A 26,442-nucleotide genomic window follows, 5' to 3' on the forward strand; every position below is an offset into this window, starting at 1 on the left:
ATCTCCTGACTGTGGGCGCCAGCTCCGCGGGCTGTCAGGGTATGCTGAGGGTTGCAGTTGCATCAGTTGAAGATCACTTCCATATATAATTATGAGATCTTTTAACCATGACAATTCTGTCTCTTTTCAGGGAGTTGGGGGGGTCCTGCCCGTAACTTCTGATATTTTTTGTCTGTTCTCTTTCTTCCAGCTGATGCAGCAACAGGCCGCGATTATGGCTTCCGTAGCACAGGGTGGATACCTGAATCCGATGGCCGCATTTGCAGCTGCCCAGATGCAACAAATGGCTGCTCTGAATATGAACGGCCTGGCGGCTGCTCCGATGACACCAACATCAGGTAGGAAATCTACATCGATGTCTTCTACTGATAAGTCTTTTCTCTGTGACATTTTTCTGCGTCCTTCTCTACCTTTTCCATATTCTGATGACCGCCTTTATTCATCTTGCCTTCTCGCTCCACTTGTCTTGAGATATTTCTGACCAAAGTGAAAGGTACAGATGGATACATTTGTAGACTTTGTGAGGTCATTGCCATCACGGCTTTTTAAAAAATGCCTGCTTCTCCACTTGATAACCACTTCTCTTCCTCTCCCCTACATCATGCACTGATCATTAATACTGAATTTATGGATAATATATATATACAGATGTCTTTACATAGAGAAATCTTGGGCATGTGGGTAGAGAAACGTACACAGATGAGGCTGCTGCCTTCTAGTGTTTTATCTCTCTTTGGCACTGGATTCACAGCTACACTGCTCTGTACTGCTACATAATATCCTGCATCCTATTGCTGCTTCTGAAGATGTACTGCAGAAAGACGGGATTGGATCTCTTCTTTTAATGTATTGTGAAAATAAGGGCAGACAGTGGTTGCGGGTAGGAGAAGCAGCAAAATTATTAGCCCGAGTGAGCCCTCTGACCTCTCGGGACCCCAGTGCAGCAATATTTCCAAAATCATAGTAGCTAGTGGCCACCCACATTCATCACAATGTACAATTACATCATTAAGTGGGTGGGGGTGTTTGGAATGGGCAGGTGCCAGATGTGTTGTACAGCCAGCACCTGCCTCTAACAGCAGAGGCCAGAGATAGTGACCATCTATGCTATTTAACTACTTAAAAACCTATATTAGTCCCAGACAGTGGAATTTAAGTAGCACGATTCTGAAAGTGGGCCTTTCATGGTGCCAATGGGTTCCTTTGACAGCCATGGAGCCGGCATAGGTTGGTGATTTTTACTATATATGCCAATGCACAAAATAAAAAAAAAGTGGAAAGGTCAATAAGCAATTATAAAAAATACCAAATTTCATTTTAGGACACATAAAAAAATCATACTTGGTTAAAAAGCAATGGGTACACCAGAAAGACAAGTGGGTAAGCCAAAAATAATTAAATATTACATAGAGAGGGATAGTCCCAATAAATACCCTTGCGCCAGAAAATACCATTAATCATGAATGGAAAATCATGGTTCAATATCAGTAGATAAATGTACCCCTAGGCATCCTTGTCCAAAATCCATCCAATACCATTAGGTACAAAGATACGCAAGTAAATATCTAATATATACAGGTTTCTTGGACTCGTGTGAAATCCAATCGATTCACAGAAGTGTTTCACCCACCAGACCCGACGCGCGTTTCACATGTAGCTTCATCAGGTTTGGTTGGACTAACATGGCACACAGTATGTAACAGAAAGGTATCAAATAAAATGGTTGCATCATAGAACATATTCGGCATATGTAATAACATGAATTATTATTATTTATTTATTTAGCACCATTAATTTCATGGTGCTGTACATGAGAAAGGGGTTACATACAGGGTTATAGATATCGTTTACAGTAAGCGAATTTACAATGACAGACTGGTACAGAGGGGAGAGGACCCTGTCCTTGCGGACTTACATTCTATGAATAAGCAAATACTCAAAATCAAATCAATTGGTAATGGGACTGTGCTAGCGGAAGTACAAGTACAACACCTGCGCATGTGCATGCAAAAGCTAAATGCTTCGGACATGCACACTTGGTCAAGGCTAGAACTGGTGATCGTGTGAGAATGGAGTGTAAAACATCACGTATATCATATGACCTGTCATGTGTCAAAGTATCATCAATAACGCCAATGTCAACATAAACATAGATCACTGTGGGAACAATGCAAGTTGATGAAGATGTGGAAAAAGCGAGTAAGGATAAATACGCATAAACAGAACGAAAAATAACATCACTACAGTGAAAAAAAGACTAATGGCAGCACATGTACAGACAAAGAAAAATATAAAAAAAATTAAAAAGTTTAAATATTGGCATAATAAAAGAAAAATAAAAAAATATAAAAAAAGCATAATAAATATCTGAATATATATATATATATATATATATATATATATATATATATTCCTTTCAAATGCTAAGAACTCATACAAAATATATGTATGTATACAAATGCAGTAAACTTATAATACAAAGTGTACACTGCTCAAAAAAATAAAGGGAACACTTAAACAACAGAATCTAACTCCAAGTAAAATTTCACATGCTGTTGTGCAAATGGAATAGACAACAGATGGAAATTATTGGCAATTATCAAGACTTACTCAATAAAGGAGTGGTTCTGCAGGTGGTGACCACAGACCACATCTCAGTACCAATGCTTTCTGGCTGATATTTTGGTCACTATTGAATGTTGGTTGTGCTTTCACACTCGTGGTAGCATGAGACGGACTCTACAACCCACAGAAGTGGCTCAGGTAGTGCAGCTCATCCAGGATGGCACATCAATGTGAGCTGTGGCAAGAAGGTTTGCTGTGTCTGTCAGCATAGTGTCCAGAGGCCGGAGGCGCTACCAGGAGACAGGCCAGTACACCAGGAGACGTGGAGGGGGCAGTAGGAGGACAACAACCCAGCAGCAGGACCGCTACCTCAGCCTTTGTGCAAGGAGGAACAGGAGAAGCATTGCCAGAGACCTGCAAAATGACCTCCAGCAGGCCACAAATGTGCATGTATCTGCACAAATGGTTAGAAACTGACTCCATGAGGATGGTCTAAGTGCCCGACGTCCACAGATGGGGGTTGTGCTCACAGCCCAAGACTGTGCAGGACGCTTGGCATTTGCCACAGAACACCAAGATTCGTAAATTTGCCACTGGCGCCCTGTGCTCTTCACAGATGAAAGCAGGTTCACACTGAGCACATGTGACAGACGTGACAGAGTCTGGAGATGCCGTGGTGAGCGATCTGCTGCCTGCAACATCCTTCAGCATGACCGGTTTGGCAGTAGGTCAGTAGTGGTGTGGGGTGGCATTTCTTTGGAGGGCCGCACAGCCCTCCATGTGCTCGCCAGTGGTAACCTGACTGCCATTAGGTACCGAGATGAGATCCTCAGACCCCTTGTGAGACCATATGCTGGTGCGGTTGGCCCTGGGTTCCTCCTAATGCAGGACAATAACAGACCCCATGTGGCTGGAGTGTGTCAGCTCAGCAGTTCTTGCAAGATGAAGGCATTGAAGCTATGGACTGGCCTGCCCGTTCCCCAGACCTGAATCCGATTGAATACATCTGGGACATCATGTCTCGCACCATCCACCAATGTCACGTTGCACCATAGACTGTCCAAAAGTTGGCAGATGCTTTAGTCCAGGTCTGGGAAGAGATCCCTCAGGAGACCATCCGCCACCTCATCAGGAGCATGCCCAGGCGTTGTAGGGAGGTCATACAGGCACATGGAGGCCACACACACTACTGAGCATCATTTCCTTTTCTTGAGGCATTTCCACTGAAGTTGGACCAGCCTGGAATTTGATTTTCCACTCTGAGTTTGAGTAAGATTCCAAATCCAGAACTCCATGGGATATTAATTTTAATTTACATTGATCATTTTTATGTTTTATTGTTCTCAACACATTCCACTATATAACGAATAAAGATTTGCAACTGAAATATTTCATTCAGTGATATATAGGATGTGGTATTTTAGTGTTCCATTTATTTATTTGAGCAGTGTAATATGTGTAATATGTACAATATGGTGTGATGGTAGACACAAGAGATAAAGTGAGAGAAAGACAGATGGAAACAGGAGTCAGGGAAAGGAAGCGAAATATGTGAGCGGGCATGTGTAAGGGTACCAGCCAAATAGTCCAAGAGAGGACATCCCTACAAATCTTATAGGAGGTGTCCTCTTTAATTTGTCCATACTTATGACATACAGATATAAATCCACACACTATAAATAAAGAGCAACAAAACTACACTCATATTCATAAAGATCACACATACTGTACACACGTGGTCAAAAGTGTTGGTACTCCTCCTTTAATGACAGAAACACCCACAATGGTCACAGAAATAACTTGAATCTAGCAAAAGTAATAATAAATAAAAGATCTATGAAAATAAACATATGAAAGTAAGACATTGCTTTTCAACCATGCTTCCACAGAATTGAAAAAAAACAGAAATGACAGGAAAGGACAGAAATGATGGTACTCCTGAAAATAATGTGACAAAAGGGACATGTTAATTCAAGGTGTCCCCACTAACTAGCATCACAGGTGTCTACAATCCTGGAATCAGTGAGTGGCCTGTATATAGGGCTACAGATCCTCACTGTGCTGTTTGGTGACAATGTGTGTATCACACTGAACATGGACCAGAGGAAGTGAAGGAAAGAGCTGTCTCAGGAGATTAGAAAGAAAATTATAGACAAACATGTTAAAGTGGACTTCATGGGAGATGACCAAGGAAAACACCATTGTTGAAAAAAAAAATCATAAAAAAGCCAGACTGGAATTTGCCAAACTACATGTTCACAAGCCACAAAGCTTCTAGGAGAATGTCCTATGGACAGATGAGAGAAAAATGGGACTTTTTGGCAAGGCACATCAGCTCTATGAAGCATAACAAGAAAAGAACACTATCCCTACTGTGAAACACGGAGGAGGCTCTGTTATGTTCTGTGGCTACTTGGCTGCATCTGGCACAGGGTGTCTAGAATCTGTGCAGGGTACAATGAAATCTCAAGACTATAAAGGGATTCTAGGGAGAAATGTGCTGCCCAGTGTCAGAAAGCTTGGTCTCAGTCACAGGTCATGGGTCTTGCAACAGGATAATGACCCAAAACACACAACTAAAAACACCCAAGAATGGCTAAAAGGAAAACATTGGACTATTCTGAAGTGGCCTTCTATGAGCCCTGACCTAAATCCTATTGAGCATCTTTGGAAAGAGCTGAAACATGGCGTCTTGGAAAGGCAACCTTCAAACAAGAGACAACTGGAGCAGTTTACTCTTGAGGACTGGGCCAAAATACCTGTGGAGAGGTGCAGAAGTCTCACTGACAATTACAGGAATCGTTAGATTGTAGTGATTACCTCAAAAGGTTGTGCAACAAAATATTAAGTTAAGGGATCCATCATTTCTGTCCAGACCTATTATTTCATGAGTTTTATTTTATTTTTTTTAATTCTGTGAAAGCATGGTTGAAAAGCAGTGTCTGACTTTCATTTGTTCATTTTCATAGATTTTTTATTTATGATTACTTTTGTCAGACTCAAGTTACTTCTGTGACGATTGTGGGTTTTTCTGTCACTAAACGAGGGGTACCAACAATTTTGACCACGTGTGTATGTTTAGTGTATTGAATATACTGAATTCCAATGAAACCAAAATCCAAAGCATCAATGGAAAAATAGTCTAAGGCTGCGCACACGGTGCCCTGTAGACCCTGGCACAACCAGTGAGTTTTCTCAGGTGAAGACCCTTCAGGAAAACACAGGCAATCATTTTCCTGAGGTGGCTTTTGCCAGTGGTTTTGCCCTTGTTGTTGTTGTGGCGGTTTCGCCCCTGGCATGTTTTACTGTATACTTCCACTACGAAGAATGGGCATTGAGGGTGTCTGAACACTGTAGAGGCTAAAAGAAGCGATAAAAGAAGTGACATAAGATGGATCATGTGCACATAGTGTCGTTTTGACATTGCGTGCATTACGTTGATTGTATGGGACACTTCTATGGTGCTTTTTCAGGGGAATTCTGAGCGAAACCTGCCTAAAAAAATATTGTGTGCACATACCATTAGACTGCTCATAAGGTAGAAAAATAAACTTGATCTGATAGAAGAGCCACCTGCCTCTTTTTGATTTATAATAAAAAAAAATAGAAATATGATATTAAAACCAAGGGAGAATGAAAGACTGACAAGAAGACCGATGGGCGACAGGATTCCCAAGGTATAAAATCCCAAAAGACTCATATCTTTTTCCAACTTCCGCATCTTGGACTAATCAGGACTCAATTTATTCCTCGGACTCGTAGACCTGAGTCTTCACAGTCATGCACCATCTTGATAATTCTAGGTATTGGTTTGAGGCCAAATAATGTTTGAGCTTCTCGAGCTACTTGGATTCCCAGGCCTTTTCTTACCGTTACGTCTTAGGTCTCTAGAAGTGAGGCCAGCATAACTTTTATGACAGGGACAGGTGACCCTTTGTACCACAGTTTATGTTGAGTGTGATTTTGTAGCCCTTAGCACCTTGAGAACTTTGTGAAGCTCACACATATTAGGCTTCATCACACATCCCCCACAGGGGCTATTACACCATCTGAGCACTTTACAGCCAAAAGTCAAGCCTGGTTTTGGACCTTGATTATATCTTTGGGCCAATAGATCCTTGAGGTTTTTTGATCATCTGTTAGCAGAAGATGAATGGTCTGATATATATTTTCTAGCAGCCAGTACGTCTTCATAATCTCGTTGAAGCTAAAAATGGCTGCCATAAAGACATTCTACATAGGGTGAAAATTCCAGAGAAAGAAAGGAAAGACGGAACGAATGTAAGAAAGGAAAGACGTAACGAATGTAAGAAAGGAAAGACGGAACGAATGTAAGAAAGGAAAGACGGAACGAATGTAAGGAAGGAAAGACGGAACGAATGTAAGGAAGGAAAGACGGAACGAATGTAAGGAAGGAAAGACGGAACGAATGTAAGGAAGGAAAGACGGAACGAATGTAAGGAAGGAAAGACGGAACGAATGTAAGGAAGGAAAGACGGAAGGAATGTAAGGAAGGAAAGACGGAAGGAAAGACGGAAGGAAAGACGGAAGGAAAGAAGGAAGGAAGGAAGGAAAGAAGGAAGGAAAGAAAGAAAAAAAGAAGGAAAGAGAAGGAAAGAAAGAAAGAAAGAAAGAAAGAAAGAAAGAAAGAAAGAAAGAAAGAAAGAAAGAAAGAAAGATAGAAAGAAAGATCTTTGTAAAAAGTGTCACAAAGTTTCCAGAACTCGTTGCCTGCTCCGGAGTTGGACCTTTGATGTGTCGTTCGATGCTCCGAATTCAGCTGAACTACAGATGAAATATTTAATGAAGTCACACATTTCGTCACTTTTTGCTTTTCGCCCCTCTTTATAGTGTTTTTTCCTTTAAGATTCCCCCGCCACCGGCGCCCCTTTTTTTTTCTTGTTCTTCCAGCCTGGATCCGGTGCTGTCCAAATATCATTAAGACACGCGGGGCGATGATGACGGCATTCTCTATGCTATACATGAACACATGCTGAACCAGCAACACTTCACATAAAGAAGGCAGCAGCGGCTGAGTGCTTAGTAAGCGAAAAGCAGCGGATAAGGCAGTGGAAAATGTGTGGCGCTTTCATCAGACGCAGAGCGCAGTCAGGGGCGCACACGAGGAACTGTCACATCAAGGTGCCGGTGTCAACTCTCATAATAAAAGAGAATCTGCCAACCCAAGTGATGGGGAAACTTTTACTCTTTTTCCTTTTTATTTTTTTTTCGTTTAATGGATGACTGGAAAGAGTGCATTCGCCCGAGTGTTAATTTTGCCCTTGCGCGGCGACTGTCATTGTATTTCCCAAGGAGACGTCAAATCTCTGGAAGTTTCAGGATATCTTGCTGGGGTGCGAGGGGGAAGGGTGCGGAGGGGGGGTCTCGGGATGCTAGACGGCGTGACAGCGACGGAGGTGACGGGAGAACAATACGAGCATAATTAGTGCTCAATTAACATTGGGTAAATGGAGGCCTGGGGGAGGGGGGGGGTAAAATAATTCGCCTGCAGCATTTTGCATTTTCTTCTCCTAAATTATAATATGATTTAACCTGTGAGGTTCTGGATGTGCTTTTCAGTGAATGCACCTTGGTATGCACGAATCATGGTGGAACATATGGATAATGTTAGCGCTGGGTACCGGGGGAGGGGAAACAAATTAATAATTTCACCTAGGCCAGGCTACTTGGATACAGGCAGGGCTTGGGCAGAGCCACCCATCAAACTGTTTTGGTTTTTTTGCCCTTAGTGATGCAAAATTGCCACTAGGAAGATATTGTCTCTCTCCTGCCTCCTATGGGTAGCCAACCTGTAATGCAACTTCTGGACCTATTATAAAGTCTGGCGATTTGGAGATTTTAGCCCAACCAGAGACACTTGTAGACAGCATTGGCTCAGACTTTATGCCCCTCATCAGTACAAACATATATTAAAGGGAATCTGTTACAGGTATTTCCTACCCCATCTAAGAGCTGCATGATAATAAGACAGAGACTCTGATTCCAGTGATGTGTTACTTACTGGGCTTCTTGCTGCAGTTTTGGTTTAAAAACTGTTTTCTCTGCTGCAGATCTAGCAGTTCTCTGAATGCTGAGCCCTGTATAACCCCGCCCACATCGCTGATTGGCAGTTTTCTCTGTACACTGTGCATAAACAGAAAGCTGCCAATCAGGTTTGGGGGTGGTGTTGGACTGTCAGGCAGCAGGTTTACTCTTTAGTGATAATATACTACTAGTAAAACCTTAATTGTATAAAACCTACATCAAGCAGCCCAGTAAGTGACATATTGCTGGAATCAGGGCCTCTGGATGAGCGGGGGGGGGGGGGGGTGAAATTGCCGACACTCAATGGGCCCATAAGTCAGGGGCCCCGGTGCCAGGTCCCCCGTTCAAATACTCAACTGTTCCCGTTCCACGCTGCTCTGGTCTCTTCAGCATCTTCTGTCTCTCTGGCGTCTCAGGGCAGAGGGCACAATGACGTCACTATAGCATGCCCTCTGTTGAGCAGTACAGAGCCTCAGAAGATGCTGAGGCGACCTGAGCCATGGGAAACAAGCAGAGATGAGTATTTGATTATTTTTTTTAATGTATATAGCAATATATGGGGCCCATTATACTGTATGGAGGATTGTATAGGGCCATTATACTATATGGAGTTTTATATAGGGTCATTATACTGTATGGAGCATTATATGGGGCTCATTATACTGTATGGAGCAATATATGGGACTCATTGTACTGTATGGAGCACTATGTGGTGCCATTATACTGTATGGAGCATTATATGGGACCCATTATACTGTATGGTGCATTATATGGGGCCTATTATAATGTATGGAGCAATATATGGGGTCATTATATACTGTATGGAGTATTAAATGGGACCATCATACTGTATGGAGCATTATATAGGACACATTTTTCTGTATGGAACATTATAAGGGACCATCTACTATATAATTGTCTAAGGGTCACTTCCATCTTTCTGTCGGTCTTTCTGTCTGTCACAGATATTCATTGGTTGCGGCCTCTGTCTGTCATGGAAATCCAAGTCGCTGATTGGTCGCGGCAAAACAGCCACGACCAATCAGCGACGGGCACAGTCCAGAAGAAAATGGCCGCTCCTTCCTCCCCGCATCGCTGATTGGTCGTGGCTGTTTTGCCGCGACCAATCAGCGACTTGGATTTCCATGACAGACAGAGGCCGTAACCAATGAATATCTGTGACAGAAAGACAGACAGACGGAAGTGACCCTTAGACAATTATATAGTAGATGGGGCATTATATTGGGCCTATTATACTTTATGGAGTATTATATGGGGCCCATTATTCTGTATGGAGCAATATATGGGGCTCATTATTCTGTATGGAGCAATATATGGGGTTCATTATTCTGTATGAAGCAATATATGGGGTTCATTATTCTGTATGAAGCAATATATGGGGTTTATTATTCAGTATGGAGCAATATATGGGGCTCATTATTCTGTATGGAGCAATATATGGGGTTCATTATTCTGTATGGAGCAATATATGGGGCTCATTATTCTGTATGGAGCAATATATGGGGCTCATTATTCTGTATGGAGCAATATATGGGGTTCATTATTCTGTATGAAGCAATATATGGGGTTCATTATTCTGTATGGAGCAATATATGGGGCTCATTATTCTGTATGGAGCAATATATGGGGCTCATTATTCTGTATGGAGCAATATATGGGGTTCATTATTCTGTATGAAGCAATATATGGGGTTCATTATTCTGTATGAAGCAATATATGGGGTTTATTATTCAGTATGGAGCAATATATGGGGCTCATTATTCTGTATGGAGCAATATATGGGGTTCATTATTCTGTATGAAGCAATATATGGGGTTCATTATTCTGTATGGAGCAATATATGGGGCTCATTATTCTGTATGGAGCAATATATGGGGCTCATTATTCTGTATGAAGCAATATATGGGGTTTATTATTCTGTATGGAGCAATATATGGGGCTCATTATTCTGTATGGAGCAATATATGGGGCTCATTATTCTGTATGGAGCAATATATGGGGCTCATTATTCTGTATGGAGCAATATATGGGGTTCATTATTCTGTATGGAGCAATATATGGGGCACATTATTCTGTATGGAGCAATATATGGGGCTCAATATTCTGTATGGAGCAATATATGGGGTTTATTATTCTGTATGGAGCAATACATGGGGTTCATTATTCTGTATGAAGCAATATATGGGGTTCATTATTCTGTATGGAGCAATATATGGGGTTTATTATTCTGTATGGAGCAATACATGGGGTTCATTATTCTGTATGAAGCAATATATGGGGCTCATTATTCTGTATGGAGCAATATATGGGGTTCATTATTCTGTATGGAGCAATATATGGGGCTCATTATTCTGTATGGAGCAATATATGGGGCTCATTATTCTGTATGGAGCACTATGTGGTGCTCATAATACTGCATGGAGAACTATATTTTCTGGTTTCTGAGCTATTTTAGAATTTACAATAGATATCACTCATGTAATGTAAGAAGTGAAATCTTTGGCATTGTACTATATCTATGTTTCTTCACTGTGCGTCATGAATTGTGATATGTGTTAGAGGCGCCACTGAGACTCTTTCGCCCAGAGCCCACGAAATGCTGAAGCCAGCCCTGCAGCAGCCCTTACATCTTGCTGCTGTCATATTAGTTAATCACAAAGTCAAAAAAGTCCAAAATAAATGCAAAAACAGACTTCAGCCACAGGTACATAGACAAAATGAGGAAGAGATCCATTAAATACAATTAAAATATCTTTATTGCAAGTAATCTAAAAACATAATTAAAAAAGCAGAAATACCAAGCAGGGGACGCTGCTGAGATTGTCCAAGTTATTTCCAATAAAGCGTTTTTTATAAATGTAGTGGCAGATGAATAACAAGTCCTGTTTCCATCTATACTTGTATCGTTATATCATAGAACCATATGGGTTTCCCCTCAAAATAAAAACCTCAATATCAATATAGTTGAATAGAATAGTGGAAAAATCTACTTATACTGGTGAAAAGAATAATAAATCAATAAATGGTCAGAGTCATCTAAGAGTCTCGAGGAGATAAAGGGTCTTGTTGGTGTGCGAAGTAAGGTGAGAAAACACTATTAGAGGTACCAAAAAATAGAACCCCCTTTAAAAACAAAGGAATATATACCCACAAATCGAATTAGTGAGGACAAGTGTGGCATCCCCTCACCCCGACGCGCGTTTCACCACCTGCTTCTTCCGGGGGATATTTCTTTGCAGGACTGGAGCCCTGGGTGGAAATGTCACCAAAAACATCATCTGCAAGAAGTTTGTATGTTCTCCCCGTGTTTGCGTGGGTTTCCTCCAGATTCTCCACTTTCCTCCCACACCCCAAAAACATGCTGATAGAGAATGTAGATTGTGAGCTCCAGTGGGGACAGAGATAATATGTCATGGCGCTATGTAAGTAAAATAAAAAATAAGTTACATGTGCTAGAACTTCAAGGGCCTGAATACTGAAATACCAAGGAACAATGAAGGACTGTTGAGATTCCCGCATTTTAGTCATTGGCCCTTCATGTCACTATGGGAGGACCCCACCCCTCACCCAGCACACCCAGGTCATTATCAGATAGGTTACCACTTGATTTTTGTCTTACAGGTGGAAGCACACCGCCAGGGATCACCGCACCAGCCGTGCCTAGCATTCCATCACCAATTGGGGTTAATGGATTCACCGGCCTCCCACCCCAGCCTAACGGACAGCCGGCCGCAGAAGCCGTGTTCGCCAATGGAATCCATCCCTACCCAGGTAAGACGCCGATCGCTGTCAGTTATTATGGCCCACAAGGGGCACATAGCACAGATAGAGACTTTTCCAGGTGGATGATACCAGTGGTCCCCCTGTGTGAACAGTTACGTACTTGTTATCACCTATCTTTTCCAGAAGGTGATCTGAAACTCCTAAATAGAAATCCGAGAACTTGGGAAAAGTCAAGAATTTATATTTAATGAAGAGGTCGAACTGAAAAGTCAGAATGTAGGAAATGTGGCAAATACTGGAGCGCTTACAGTCTAATTACACGCCGGTCATGTCACCGTCCAGGTCTTGTAACTTGTGCACTTGAAGGAAGGGGTTAAACCAGGGAGCAAAGACGCCCATAAAACTGAGGGCCCAACTTCTATCTCCCCTTCCTATGAATTTCCATACGTACCTTCCGATCATCCTGTTTTTTGGAGGAAGTGTGCAGTAAAACTAATCTCAAAATGGAGGAAGATTAATGCAAAAAAAAAAAATCCCTAAAATATGTGTCCCTGGACAGATTTCTAGGCGATCGCTGACCTCTTTGTTGTGTAAAATAAATGTGGGGGTTCATATGTCCACTTGGGTGGAGACACAAAATAGATATTGGGATTACTAACAGATGGCTGATTTCCTCCAAAAACAGCGCCACCCCTGTCCTCAGGCTGTGTGCGGTATTGCAGCTCAGTTCCATTCACTTCCATAATGCTGGGCTGCAATGTCAGGCACATCCTGTGGACAGGGGAGGTGCTGTTTCTGGGAGAAAAAAAACAGCTTCGATTTTTTTTCCCCCTATTCCTTGATAACCCCTTTAACTAAGTCCCTGGCTGTGAGAAATGTCCTGCCGGGAACGTTGACAGTCGTTCCTGGAGGTCTCCTTTAAGTTTTCCTAAAGAGCGGAGTAAGTAAATTACAATGAGACATCTGTAATCTATTCCACGAGCGCCTGGGATCATTATTCTTTTCCATTTGTAACAATCAACCATATTCCATAAAGCAGTCGCTGGAAAGAGAAGGGAAGAAAGATCTAATTTAGCATCTTTAACTCGGAGTATTAGAGATTTTAATGAGAGAATTCTCCCCAACTCACTCTTGTGCAGTAATAAATGGAGGTGATTAAGCCGGGTCTTGGCAGCTATAATGGAAGCATTTGTGCTGCGAGTTGAGATAGTTATCAAAATAAAATATCCATCAACTTTATCCCTGGTGCCCGAACGTCACCGCACAGAGCGACAGATCCGGAGGGGGAGGGGAAAGCCAGAGACAGTGTGTTATCATGCCTGCTGTAAGGAACAGGAGAGGAAGGTATACAGTATATATCCATCCATAGCTATATATCACATATACAGCATATATCCATCCATAGCGATATATAACATATACAGCATATATCCATCCATAGCGATATATAACATATACAGCATATATCCATCCATAGCTACAGTATATATCACATATACAGTATATATCCATCCATAGCTATATAAGATTCAAGATTCAAGATTCAATATTCTACGCAATGGCCAGACTGTCTGACCTTAAAAAAGTCGACTACAAGAGACCAAAAGAAACACAGGTCAATGGCTGGTTTGACAGAGAATGTAAAGCTGTACGGAAGACCCTGAGAACAGCCTCCAACAAGAAACACAGAGACCCCAACCACCTGGGTCTGAGGGAAGCCTATGACTCCATACAAAAGCAGTACAAAACCATCCTCAGGAGGAAGAAGCAGAGTTACATCTCTACCAAGCTCAATCAACTCCAAGACGCCCTCCAAGACAACTCCTTCTGGGAACTATGGAACCACATGGGCACCAAAGACAAGAAAAACAACAACCATATCCAAAATGGCAACCTCTGGCTCCAATACTTCAGAGACCTCTATAAAGACATTCCAAAGGAAGGACTAAGCCAAGAACAGGAAAACATAATGGCGAAACTAAAAGCAATGGAGGAAAAAATCAAAAACTTCCAAAACCCGGTGGATACACCTATAACACTACAGGAAGTAACCGAGAGACTCTCCTCCATAAGATGTAGAAAAGCCGGCGGCCTAGATGGAATCCTACCAGAAATGCTGAAGTACAGCCCACCAGAAATACAGGCTGCAATGGTTAAACTCTTCAATATTGTACTGAGTGCCGGCTACTTCCCTCGTACCTGGAACCAAGGCCTCATCACACCCATCCACAAGAGTGGGGACAGGTATGACCCAGCTAACTACAGAGGCATATGCGTCAGCAGCAACCTGGGAAAACTGTTCAACAGTATCCTGAACAAGAGGATCCTCACCTTCCTCACCGAGCACAACGTCCTCAACAAGAGCCAAGCAGGGTTCATGCCGAACCACCGCACCACTGACCACATCTATACTCTGCACAGCCTCATTCAGAGACACGTCTACAATACAAAGAATGGGAAGATATACGCCTGCTTTGTGGACTTTAAAAAGGCTTTTGATTCAGTGTGGCACCCGGGCTTATTCCTGAAACTGCTGGAGAGTGGAATAGGAGGAAAGACCTACGATGTCATCAAAAGCTCCTACACCGAGAACAGCTGCAGCGTGAGTGTGAGCGGCAAAAGAACGGCTTTTTTCCAGCAGAGCCGCGGAGTAAGACAAGGCTGCAGCCTAAGCCCAACGCTCTTCAACATCTACATCAACGAGCTGGCTACCGCCCTGGAATCCTCCTCAGCACCAGGTCTCACCCTCCACGACGCCCAGGTGAAATTCCTGCTGTATGCAGATGACCTGCTGCTGCTGTCACCAACCGAGAAAGGCCTCCAGGACAACCTGAAAATCCTAGAGAAATTCAGCTCCACCTGGGCCCTACCGGTCAACCTAAAGAAAACCAACACCATGGTGTTCCAGAGGAGAAAGAGAAGATCAGACCAACACCCATCATTTATCCTCAACAACTGCGACCTCACAGGAACGGACAAATATACCTACCTGGGCCTAGAGATTCACCGGTCAGGGAACTTCAAACAAGCCATAGAGACCCTGAAAGACAAGGCCTGCAAAACCTTCTATGCCATCCGAAGGACACTCTACCATCTGAAGCCACCAGTGAGGGTCTGGCTAAAAATCTTCGACTCCATCATCGCCCCAATCCTCCTGTATGGCAGCGAAGTCTGGGGTCCTCACACCTACCCAGACTGGTCAAAGTGGGACTCCAGTCCAACAGAAATATTCCACCTGGAATTCTGCAAGCACCTTCTCCAGGTCCATCGGAGCACCTCCAACAGTGCTTGTCGGGCCGAGCTGGGCAGATTCCCTCTACACCTAACAGTTCTAAAGAGGGCGCTGTCATTCCGGGCTCACCTGCATAGGAGCAATCCAAGCTCCCACCACCATAAAGCCCTGATACATGAAGGTGAAACAGAAAAACCAGAACCCCCGGAACAGCCCAGCCAAACCCAACCGGAGCAGAACACCAATCACAACAACCTGACAAAAGCCGGAATTAGGAAGATGGCAGATGAAGGCCAGGAGAGGTATGTCAGTGACTGGAAGAATGATATCATCAGCTCACAGAAACTGACCATGTACCGGAGCCTACAGAGAGACTACAGACTGGCCCCATATCTGGAGAAACTCCCGGACCCCAGAGACCGCCAGATCCTGAGCCGATATAGACTCAGTGCCCACAGTCTGGCCATCGAATGTGGCCGACACAGGCAGAGCTACAAGCCCAGGGAGGAAAGACTGTGCCAACACTGTGATCAGGAGGCCATAGAGGACGAAACCCACTTCCTGCTACACTGCTCCAAATACTCAGCAGTGAGGGACACTCACTTCAGGAGACTCTCACATCTCTTCCCAGACTTCATCACCATGAAGGAGGAAGAGAAAACCTATATCTTGCTGGGAGAAGAAGAGAGAGCGGTGGAGATAGCAGCGCGGTATGTGAGCGAATGTCATAGACTGCGAGAAAGAGAACTATGATGCCATGGACTATAGCCCCCAACCTGGACCTGCCCCATCCACCTCCCCTATGCCATGGACTATAGCCCCCACCCTGGATCTGCCCCATCCATCTCCCCTATGCCATGGACTATAGCCCCCACCCTGGATCTGCCCCATCCACCTCCCCCCACAGCTCCTACCCAACATCCCCTCAGTCCCTATCCCTATTGCCTCTATACACTTGCTTTGGCAAAACTGATGTGTATTTGGTCCTGCCAATAAAGCTTCTTTGAATTGAATCTATACAGTATATATCCATCCATAGCTATATATCACATATACAGCATATATCCATCCATAGCTATAAATCACATATACAGTATATATCCATCCATAGCTATATATCACATATACAGCATATATCCATCCATAGCGATATATCACATATACAGCATATATCTATCCATAGCTATATATCACATATACAGCATATATCCATCGATAGCGATATATAATATATACAGCATATATCCATCCATAGCTATATATCACATATACAGCATATATCCATCCATAGCTATATATCACATATACAGTATATATCCATCCATAGCTATATATCACATATACAGCATATATCCATCCATAGCGATATATAACATATACAGCATATATCCATCCATAGCGATATATAACATATACAGCATATATCCATCCATAGCGATATATAACATATACAGTATACATCCATCCATAGCTATATATCACATATACAGCATATATCCATCCATAGCTATATATCACATATACAGCGTATATCCATCCATAGCTATATATCACATATACAGCGTATATCCATCCATAGCTATATATCACATATAAAGATTCAAGATTCAAAGAAGCTTTATTGGCAGGACCAAATACACATCAGTTTTGCCAAAGCAAGTGTATAGAGGCAATAGGGATAGGGACTGTGGGGATGTTGGGTAGGAGCTGTGGGGGAGGTGGATGGGGCAGATCCAGGTTGGGGGCTATAGTCCATGGCATAGGGGAGGTGGGTGGGGCAGATCCAGGTTGGGGGCTATAGTCCATGGCATAGGGGAGGTGGATGGGGCAGATCCATTGTGGGGGCTATAGTCCATGGCATCATACTTCTCTTTCTCGCAGTCTATGACATTCGCTCACATACCGCGCTGCTATCTCCATTGCTCTCTCTTCTTCTCCCAGCAGGATATATGTTTTCTCTTCCTCTTTCATGGTGATGAAGTCTGGGAAGAGATGTGAGAGTCTCCTGAAGTGAGTGTCCCTCACTGCTGAGTATTTGGAGCAGTGTAGCAGGAAGTGGGTTTCGTCCTCTATGGCCTCCTGGTCACAGTGTTGGCACAGTCTTTCCTCCCTGGGCTTGTAGCTCTGCCTGTGTCGGCCACATTCGATGGCCAGACTGTGGGCACTGAGTCTATATCGGCTCAGGATCTGGCGGTCTCTGGGGTCCGGGAGTTTCTCCAGATATGGGGCCAGTCTGTAATCTCTCTGTAGGCTCCGGTACATGGTCAGTTTCTGTGAGCTGATGATATCATTCTTCCAGTCACTGACATACCTCTCCTGGCCTTCATCTGCCATCTTCCTGATTCCGGCTTTTGTCAGGTTGTTGTGATTGGTGTTCTGCTCTGGTTGGGTTTGGCTGGGCTGTTCCGGGGGTTCTGGTTTTTCTGTTTCACCTTCATGTATCAGGGCTTTATGGTGATGGGAGCTTGGATTGCTCCTATGCAGGTGAGCCCGGAATGACAGCGCCCTCTTTAGAACTGTTAGGTGTAGAGGGAATCTGCCCAGCTCGGCCCGACAAGCACTGTTGGAGGTGCTCCGATGGACCTGGAGAAGGTGCTTGCAGAATTCCAGGTGGAATATTTCTGTTGGACTGGAATCCCACTTTGACCAGTCTGGGTAGGTGTGAGGACCCCAGACTTCGCTGCCATACAGGAGGATTGGGGCGATGATGGAGTCGAAGATTTTTAGCCAGACCCTCACTGGTGGCTTCAGATGGTAGAGTGTCCTTCGGATGGCATAGAAGGTTTTGCAGGCCTTGTCTTTCAGGGTCTCTATGGCTTGTTTGAAGCTCCCTGACCGGTGAATCTCTAGGCCCAGGTAGGTATATTTGTCCGTTCCTGTGAGGTCGCAGTTGTTGAGGATAAATGATGGGTGTTGGTCTGATCTTCTCTTTCTCCTCTGGAACACCATGGTGTTGGTTTTCTTTAGGTTGACCGGTAGAGCCCAGGTGGAGCTGAATTTCTCTAGGATTTTCAGGTTGTCCTGGAGGCCTTTCTCGGTTGGTGACAGCAGCAGCAGGTCATCTGCATACAGCAGGAATTTCACCTGGGCGTCGTGGAGGGTGAGACCTGGTGCTGAGGAGGATTCCAGGGCGGTAGCCAGCTCGTTGATGTAGATGTTGAAGAGCGTTGGGCTTAGGCTGCAGCCTTGTCTTACTCCGCGGCTCTGCTGGAAAAAAGCCGTTCTTTTGCCGCTCACACTCACGCTGCAGCTGTTCTCGGTGTAGGAGCTTTTGATGACATCGTAGGTCTTTCCTCCTATTCCACTCTCCAGCAGTTTCAGGAATAAGCCCGGGTGCCACACTGAATCAAAAGCCTTTTTAAAGTCCACAAAGCAGGCGTATATCTTCCCATTCTTTGTATTGTAGACGTGTCTCTGAATGAGGCTGTGCAGAGTATAGATGTGGTGAGTGGTGCGGTGGTTCGGCATGAACCCTGCTTGGCTCTTGCTGAGGACGTTGTGCTCGGTGAGGAAGGTGAGGATCCTCTTGTTCAGGATACTGTTGAACAGTTTTCCCAGGTTGCTGCTGACGCATATGCCTCTGTAGTTGGCTGGGTCATACCTGTCCCCACTCTTGTGGATGGGTGTGATGAGGCCTTGGTTCCAGGTACGAGGGAAGTAGCCGGCACTCAGTACAATATTGAAGAGTTTAACCATTGCAGCCTGTATTTCTGGTGGGCTGTACTTCAGCATTTCTGGTAGGATTCCATCTAGGCCACCGGCTTTTCTACATCTTATGGAGGAGAGTCTCTCGGTTACTTCCTGTAGTGTTATAGGTGTATCCACCGAGTTTTGGAAGTTTTTGATTTTTTCCTCCATTGCTTTTAGTTTCGCCATTATGTTTTCCTGTTCTTGGCTTAGTCCTTCCTTTGGAATGTCTTTATAGAGGTCTCTGAAGTATTGGAGCCAGAGGTTGCCATTTTGGATATGGTTGTTGTTTTTCTTGTCTTTGGTGCCCATGTGGTTCCATAGTTCCCAGAAGGAGTTGTCTTGGAGGGCGTCTTGGAGTTGATTGAGCTTGGTAGAGATGTAACTCTGCTTCTTCCTCCTGAGGATGGTTTTGTACTGCTTTTGTATGGAGTCATAGGCTTCCCTCAGACCCAGGTGGTTGGGGTCTCTGTGTTTCTTGTTGGAGGCTGTTCTCAGGGTCTTCCGTACAGCTTTACATTCTCTGTCAAACCAGCCATTGACCTGTGTTTCTTTTGGTCTGTTGTAGTCGACTTTTTTAAGGTCGGACAGTCTGGCCATTGCGTAGAATATATTGTTGAGGTCCTTTGCTGCTTGGTTCACTCCCTCTGGGTTTGGCATGTACTCAAGGTTGTAGAAGTGGTGGAGCATCCGCTGTATTTCAGGTCTGCTGGAAGCTTCTTTATACTTTAGTGCCGACATTTTGGACCATTTATAGGATGGAGGCCGGGTGAAGAGGCCGCTCTGCTGTGGCTTCTGAGTGGATGGTTTCTCTGTAGATTTCATGTACAGAAGAAGTTGGCTGTGGTCTGACAGGTGCGTTTGTGGGGTGACTATGAAGGCGCTGACATCTGCCAGGTTCAGGTCTGTAATGGCGTAATCAACTACACTCCTCCCTACATGGGAGTTTAGTGTATACCTTCCTAAGGAGTCACCCTTGCTTCGTCCATTAAGGATATGAAGTCCTAAACTTTTACATACGTTGAGGAGCTTTCTGCCACTTTTGTTGACTGTACTGTCATAGCTGTTTTTCCCAGTGTGTACAGGGTCTTGGCCGTCATTCTCTGCTCCAAGTATGTAGATGTTTCCATCCGTGGTCAGGAAGTCTCTCTCTCTCCCTGTTCTTGCATTGAGGTCTCCAAAGATGAGAACTTTGCCCAGGGCCTGATAATGAGCGGCTTCTCTTTGTAAGATCTCGAAGCAGTCTGGATTGAAGTAGGGGGACTCTGGCGGTGGTATATAGGTGGCACATATACATATACATACATATACAGCATATATCCATCCATAGCTATATATCACATATACAGTATATATCCATCCATAGCTATATATCACATATACAGCATATATCCATCCATAGCTATATATCACATATACAGTATATATCCATCCATAGCGATATATCACATATACAGCATGTATCCATCCATAGCTATATATCACACATACAGCATATATCCATCCATAGCTATATATCACATATTCAGCATATATCCACCCATAGCGATATATCACATATACAGCATATATCCATCCATAGCTATATATTACATATACAGTATATATCCATCCATAGCTATATATCACATATACAGCATATATCCACCCATAGCTATATATCACATATACAGCATATATCCACCCATAGCGATATATCACATATACAGCATATATCCATCCATAGGTATATATCACATATACAGCATATATCCATCCATAGTGATATATCACATATACAGTATATATCCATCCATAGCTATATATCACATATACAGCGTATATCCATCCATAGCTATATATCACATATACAGCATATATCCATCCATAGCTATATATCACATATACAGCATATATCCATCCATAGCTATATATCACATATACAGCGTATATCCATCCATAGCTATATATCACATATAGCATATATCCATCCATAGCTATATATCACATATACAGTATATATCCATCCATAGCTATATATCACACATACAGCATATATCCATCCATAGCGATATATCTATCACATATACAGCATATATCTATCCATAGGTAGATATCACATATACAGTATATATCCATCCATAGCTATATATCACATATACAGCATATATCCATCCATAGCTATATATCACATATACAGCATATATCCATCCATAGCTATATATCACATATACAGCATGTATCCATCCATAGCTATATATCACATATACAGCATATATCCATCCATAGCGATATATCACATATACAGCATATATCCATCCATAGCGATATATCACATATACAGTATATATCCATCCATAGCTATATATCACATATACAGTATATATCCATCCATAGCTATATATCACATATACAGCATATATCCATCCATAGCTATAAATCACATATACAGTATATATCCATCCATAGCTATATATCACATATACAGCATATATCCATCCATAGCGATATATCACATATACAGCATATATCTATCCATAGCTATATATCACATATACAGCATATATCCATCCATAGCTATATATCACATATACAGTATATATCCATCCATAGCTATATATCACATATACAGTATATATCCATCCATAGCGATATATCACATATACAGTATATATCCATCCATAGCTATATATCACATATACAGTGTATATCCATCCATAGCTATATATCCCATATACAGCATATATCAAGATTCAAGATTCAAGATTCAAAGAAGCTTTATTGGCAGGACCAAATACACATCAGTTTTGCCAAAGCAAGTGTATAGAGGCAATAGGGATAGGGACTGTGGGGATGTTGGGTAGGAGCTGTAGGGGAGGTGGATGGGGCAGATCTAGGGTGGGGGCTATAATCCATGGCATAGGGGAGGTGGATGGGGCAGGTCCATTGTGGGGGCTATAGTCCATGGCATAGGGGAGGTGGATGGGGCAGATCCAGGGTGGGGGCTATAGTCCATGGCATAGGGGAGGTGGATGGGGCAGATCCAGGTTGGGGGCTATAGTCCATGGCATAGGGGGAGGTGGATGGGGAAGATCCAGGTTGGGGGCTATAGTCCATGGCATGGGGGAGGTGGATGGGGCAGATCCAGGTTGGGGGCTATAGTCCATGGCATAGGGGAGGTGGATGGGGCAGATGCAGGGTGGGGGCTATAGTCCATGGCATAGGGGAGGTGGATGGGGCAGGTCCATTGTGGGGGCTATAGTCCATGGTATAGGGGAGGTGGATGGGGCAGATCCATTGTGGGGGCTATAGTCCATGGCATAGGGGAGGTGGATGGGGCAGATCCATTGTGGGGGCTATAGTCCATGGCATCATAGTTCTCTTTCTCGCAGTCTATGACATTCGCTCACATACCGCGCTGCTATCTCCACCGCTCTCTCTTCTTCTCCCAGCAGGATATATGTTTTCTCTTCCTCTTTCATGGTGATGAAGTCTGGGAAGAGATGTGAGAGTCTCCTGAAGTGAGTGTCCCTCACTGCTGAGTATTTGGAGCAGTGTAGCAGGAAGTGGGTTTCGTCCTCTATGGCCTCCTGGTCACAGTGTTGGCACAGTCTTTCCTCCCTGGGCTTGTAGCTCTGCCTGTGTCGGCCACATTCGATGGCCAGACTGTGGGCACTGAGTCTATATCGGCTCAGGATCTGGCGGTCTCTGGGGTCCGGGAGTTTCTCCAGATATGGGGCCAGTCTATCTATCCATAGCTATATATCACATATACAGTATATATCCATCCATAGCTATATATCACATATACAGCATATATCTATCCATAGCTATATATCACATATACAGTATATATCCATCCATAGCTATATATCACATATACAGCATATATCTATCCATAGCTATATATCACATATACAGCATATATCTATCCATAGCTATATATCACATATACAGCATATATCCATCCATAGCTATATATCACATATACAGCATATATCCATCCATAGCGATATATCACATATACAGCATATATCCATCCATAGCTATATATCACATATACAGCATGTATCCATCCATAGCTATATATCACATATACAGCATATATCCATCCATAGCTATATATCACATATACAGCATATATCCACCCATAGCGATATATCACATATACAGTATATATCCATCCATAGCTATATATCACATATACAGTATATATCCATCCATAGCTATATATCACATATACAGTATATATCTATCCATAGCTATATATCACATATACAGTATATATCCATCCATAGCGATATATCACATATACAGCATATATCTATCCATAGCTATATATCACATATACAGCATATATCCATCCATAGCTACAGTGGGGCAAAAAAGTATTTAGTCAGTCAGCAATAGTGCAAGTTCCACCACTTAAAAAGATGAGAGGCGTCTGTAATTTACATCATAGGTAGACCTCAACTATGGGAGACAAACTGAGAAAAAAAAAATCCAGAAAATCACATTGTCTGTTTTTTTAACATTTTATTTGCATATTATGGTGGAAAATAAGTATTTGGTCAGAAACAAAATTTCATCTCAATACTTTGTAATATATCCTTTGTTGGCAATGACAGAGGTCAAACGTTTTCTGTAAGTCTTCACAAGGTTGCCACACACTGTTGTTGGTATGTTGGTCCATTCCTCCATGCAGATCTCCTCTAGAGCAGTGATGTTTTTGGCTTTTCACTTGGCAACACGGACTTTCAACTCCCTCCAAAGGTTTTCTATAGGGTTGAGATCTGGAGACTGGCTAGGCCACTCCAGGACCTTGAAATGCTTCTTACGAAGCCACTCCTTCGTTGCCCTGGCGGTGTGCTTTGGATCATTGTCATGTTGAAAGACCCAGCCACGTTTCATCTTCAATGCCCTTGCTGATGGAAGGAGGTTTGCACTCAAAATCTCACGATACATGGCCCCATTCATTCTTTCATGTACCCGGATCAGTCGTCCTGGCCCCTTTGCAGAGAAACAGCCCCAAAGCATGATGTTTCCACCACCATGCTTTACAGTAGGTATGGAGTTTGATGGATGCAACTCAGTATTCTTTTTCCTCCAAACACGACAAGTTGTGTTTCTACCAAACAATTCCAGTTTGGTTTCATCAGACCATAGGACATTCTCCCAAAACTCCTCTGGATCATCCAAATGCTCTCTAGCAAACTTCAGACAGGCCCGGACATGTACTGGCTTAAGCAGTGGGACACGTCTGGCACTGCAGGATCTGAGTCCATGGTGGCGTAGTGTGTTACTTATGGTAGGCCTTGTTACATTGGTCCCAGCTCTCTGCAGTTCATTCACTAGGTCCCCCCGCGTGGTTCTGGGATTTTTGCTCACTGTTCTTGTGATCATTCTGACCCCACGGGGTGGGATTTTGCGTGGAGCCCCAGATCGAGGGAGATTATCAGTGGTCTTGTATGTCTTCCATTTTCTAATTATTGCTCCCACTGTTGATTTCTTCACTCCAAGCTGGTTGGCTATTGCAGATTCAGTCTTCCCAGCCTGGTGCAGGGCTACAATTTTGTTTCTGGTGTCCTTTGACAGCTCTTTGGTCTTCACCATAGTGGAGTTTGGAGTCAGACTGTTTGAGGGTGTGCACAGGTGTCTTTTTATACTGATAACAAGTTTAAACAGGTGCCATTACTACAGGTAATGAGTGGAGGAAAGAGGAGACTCTTAAAGAAGAAGTTACAGGTCTGTGAGAGCCAGAAATCTTGATTGTTTGTTTCTGACCAAATACTTATTTTCCACCATAATATGCAAAAAAAATGATAAAAAAACAGACAATGTGATTTTCTGGATTTTTTTTCGCAGTTTGTCTCCCATAGTTGAGGTCTACCTATGATGTAAATTACAGATGCCTCTCATCTTTTTAAGTGGTGGAACTTGCACTATTGCTGACTGACTAAATACTTTTTTGCCCCACTGTATATATCACATATACAGTATATATCCATCCATAGCTATATATCACATATACAGCATATATCCATCCATAGCTATATATCACATATACAGCATATATCCATCCATAGCTATATATCACATATACAGCATATATCCATCCATAGCTATATATCACATATACAGCATATATCCATCCATGTCTGTCTACTTATTTACTGTATGTATACATCTCATATCTCTTTCTAATCCATCTATCTATTATCTATCTATCTATTATCTATCTATTATCTATCTATTATCTATTTATCTATCTATTATCTATATATCTATCTATCTTCCATTATCTATTATCTATCTATCTATCTATCTATCTATCTATCTATCTATCTATTATCTATCTGTTTTAGATCACATCTGGGTTGCTGTAATAAAATAAAGAAAATATATAGACCATCGCAGCATCGGTCTATTTAATTGGATGATCCATAACTAGAGCAGATGCCATTTTCACAGAGACCCATCTATAGACCCCCGGGGAGGACCCCTCAGCATAGGCGCTTACAATCCACAACCATTACAGCCCAGTGCAATGACTTTGCCAGTCTGTGCCTGAGTGTTCTGTAATGTGTGCTGACCTCTGGTGGCCAAGGCTCGCCACTACACTGCCAGTGCCTATAATGGGATTGTGTCACTGCTGTGTTTGTAGTAAGATCTAATGTGGTGTAAATAAATACAATGTAGCAGAGCTGAGTGTGCAATGTGATAACAATGTAGTTCTGCCAAATGAGATGCTGAGGTTTTTTTTATTTCTGTAATTGAAGGAGTTTTTCTTTAAAAACTTCAAATGAGACACAAGAGCGCCACAATTTACTTGGAGCTCAATCATGTTAGCATATTTTCAAGGATTATCAGTAATGAGCAAGTCCCTCCAAAATCCAGTTCCTTGACTCTCAAAATCCCAATCAACTTTTCTTATTTACCGTTGATGTTAGAAAAACTAATAGCACGTTCAGCCCCGGTATTCACCCAGCTTTCCTGCTCCCCAGAATGGCAGCACTCCTCTGCATTGCTGGGCATGCCTCCTATCCAGATGTGGTGACTGACCACTCTGTGCGCTCGTTATTAGTGGTTGTCACCCAGCTTTCCCACAGTCTGATATGTCTAAGAAACAGCAAATTGTAATTTTTTTTTTTGTTAACGATGATTCGGCCACATTCCCATTTAATATAAAT

General features: G+C 42.9%; 1 protein-coding gene across 16 annotated transcripts in view; it reads left to right on the forward strand.

The window, feature by feature from the left end:
- CELF4 (CUGBP Elav-like family member 4) overlaps positions 1–26,442 on the forward strand; it is a 1,519,496-nt gene that overhangs the window by 1,373,974 nt on the left and 119,080 nt on the right. For all 16 annotated transcript variants that reach the window (XM_069747380.1, XM_069747390.1, XM_069747370.1 and 13 more), the window contains 2 exons: positions 191–338; positions 12,253–12,402. In XM_069747380.1, coding sequence (XP_069603481.1) covers positions 191–338; positions 12,253–12,402 — 298 coding nt within the window. The remainder of the gene's footprint in view (positions 1–190; positions 339–12,252; positions 12,403–26,442) is intronic.

This window comes from Ranitomeya imitator, chromosome 1 (genome assembly GCF_032444005.1).
Source record: "Ranitomeya imitator isolate aRanImi1 chromosome 1, aRanImi1.pri, whole genome shotgun sequence".
NCBI lineage: Eukaryota > Metazoa > Chordata > Amphibia > Anura > Dendrobatidae > Ranitomeya > Ranitomeya imitator.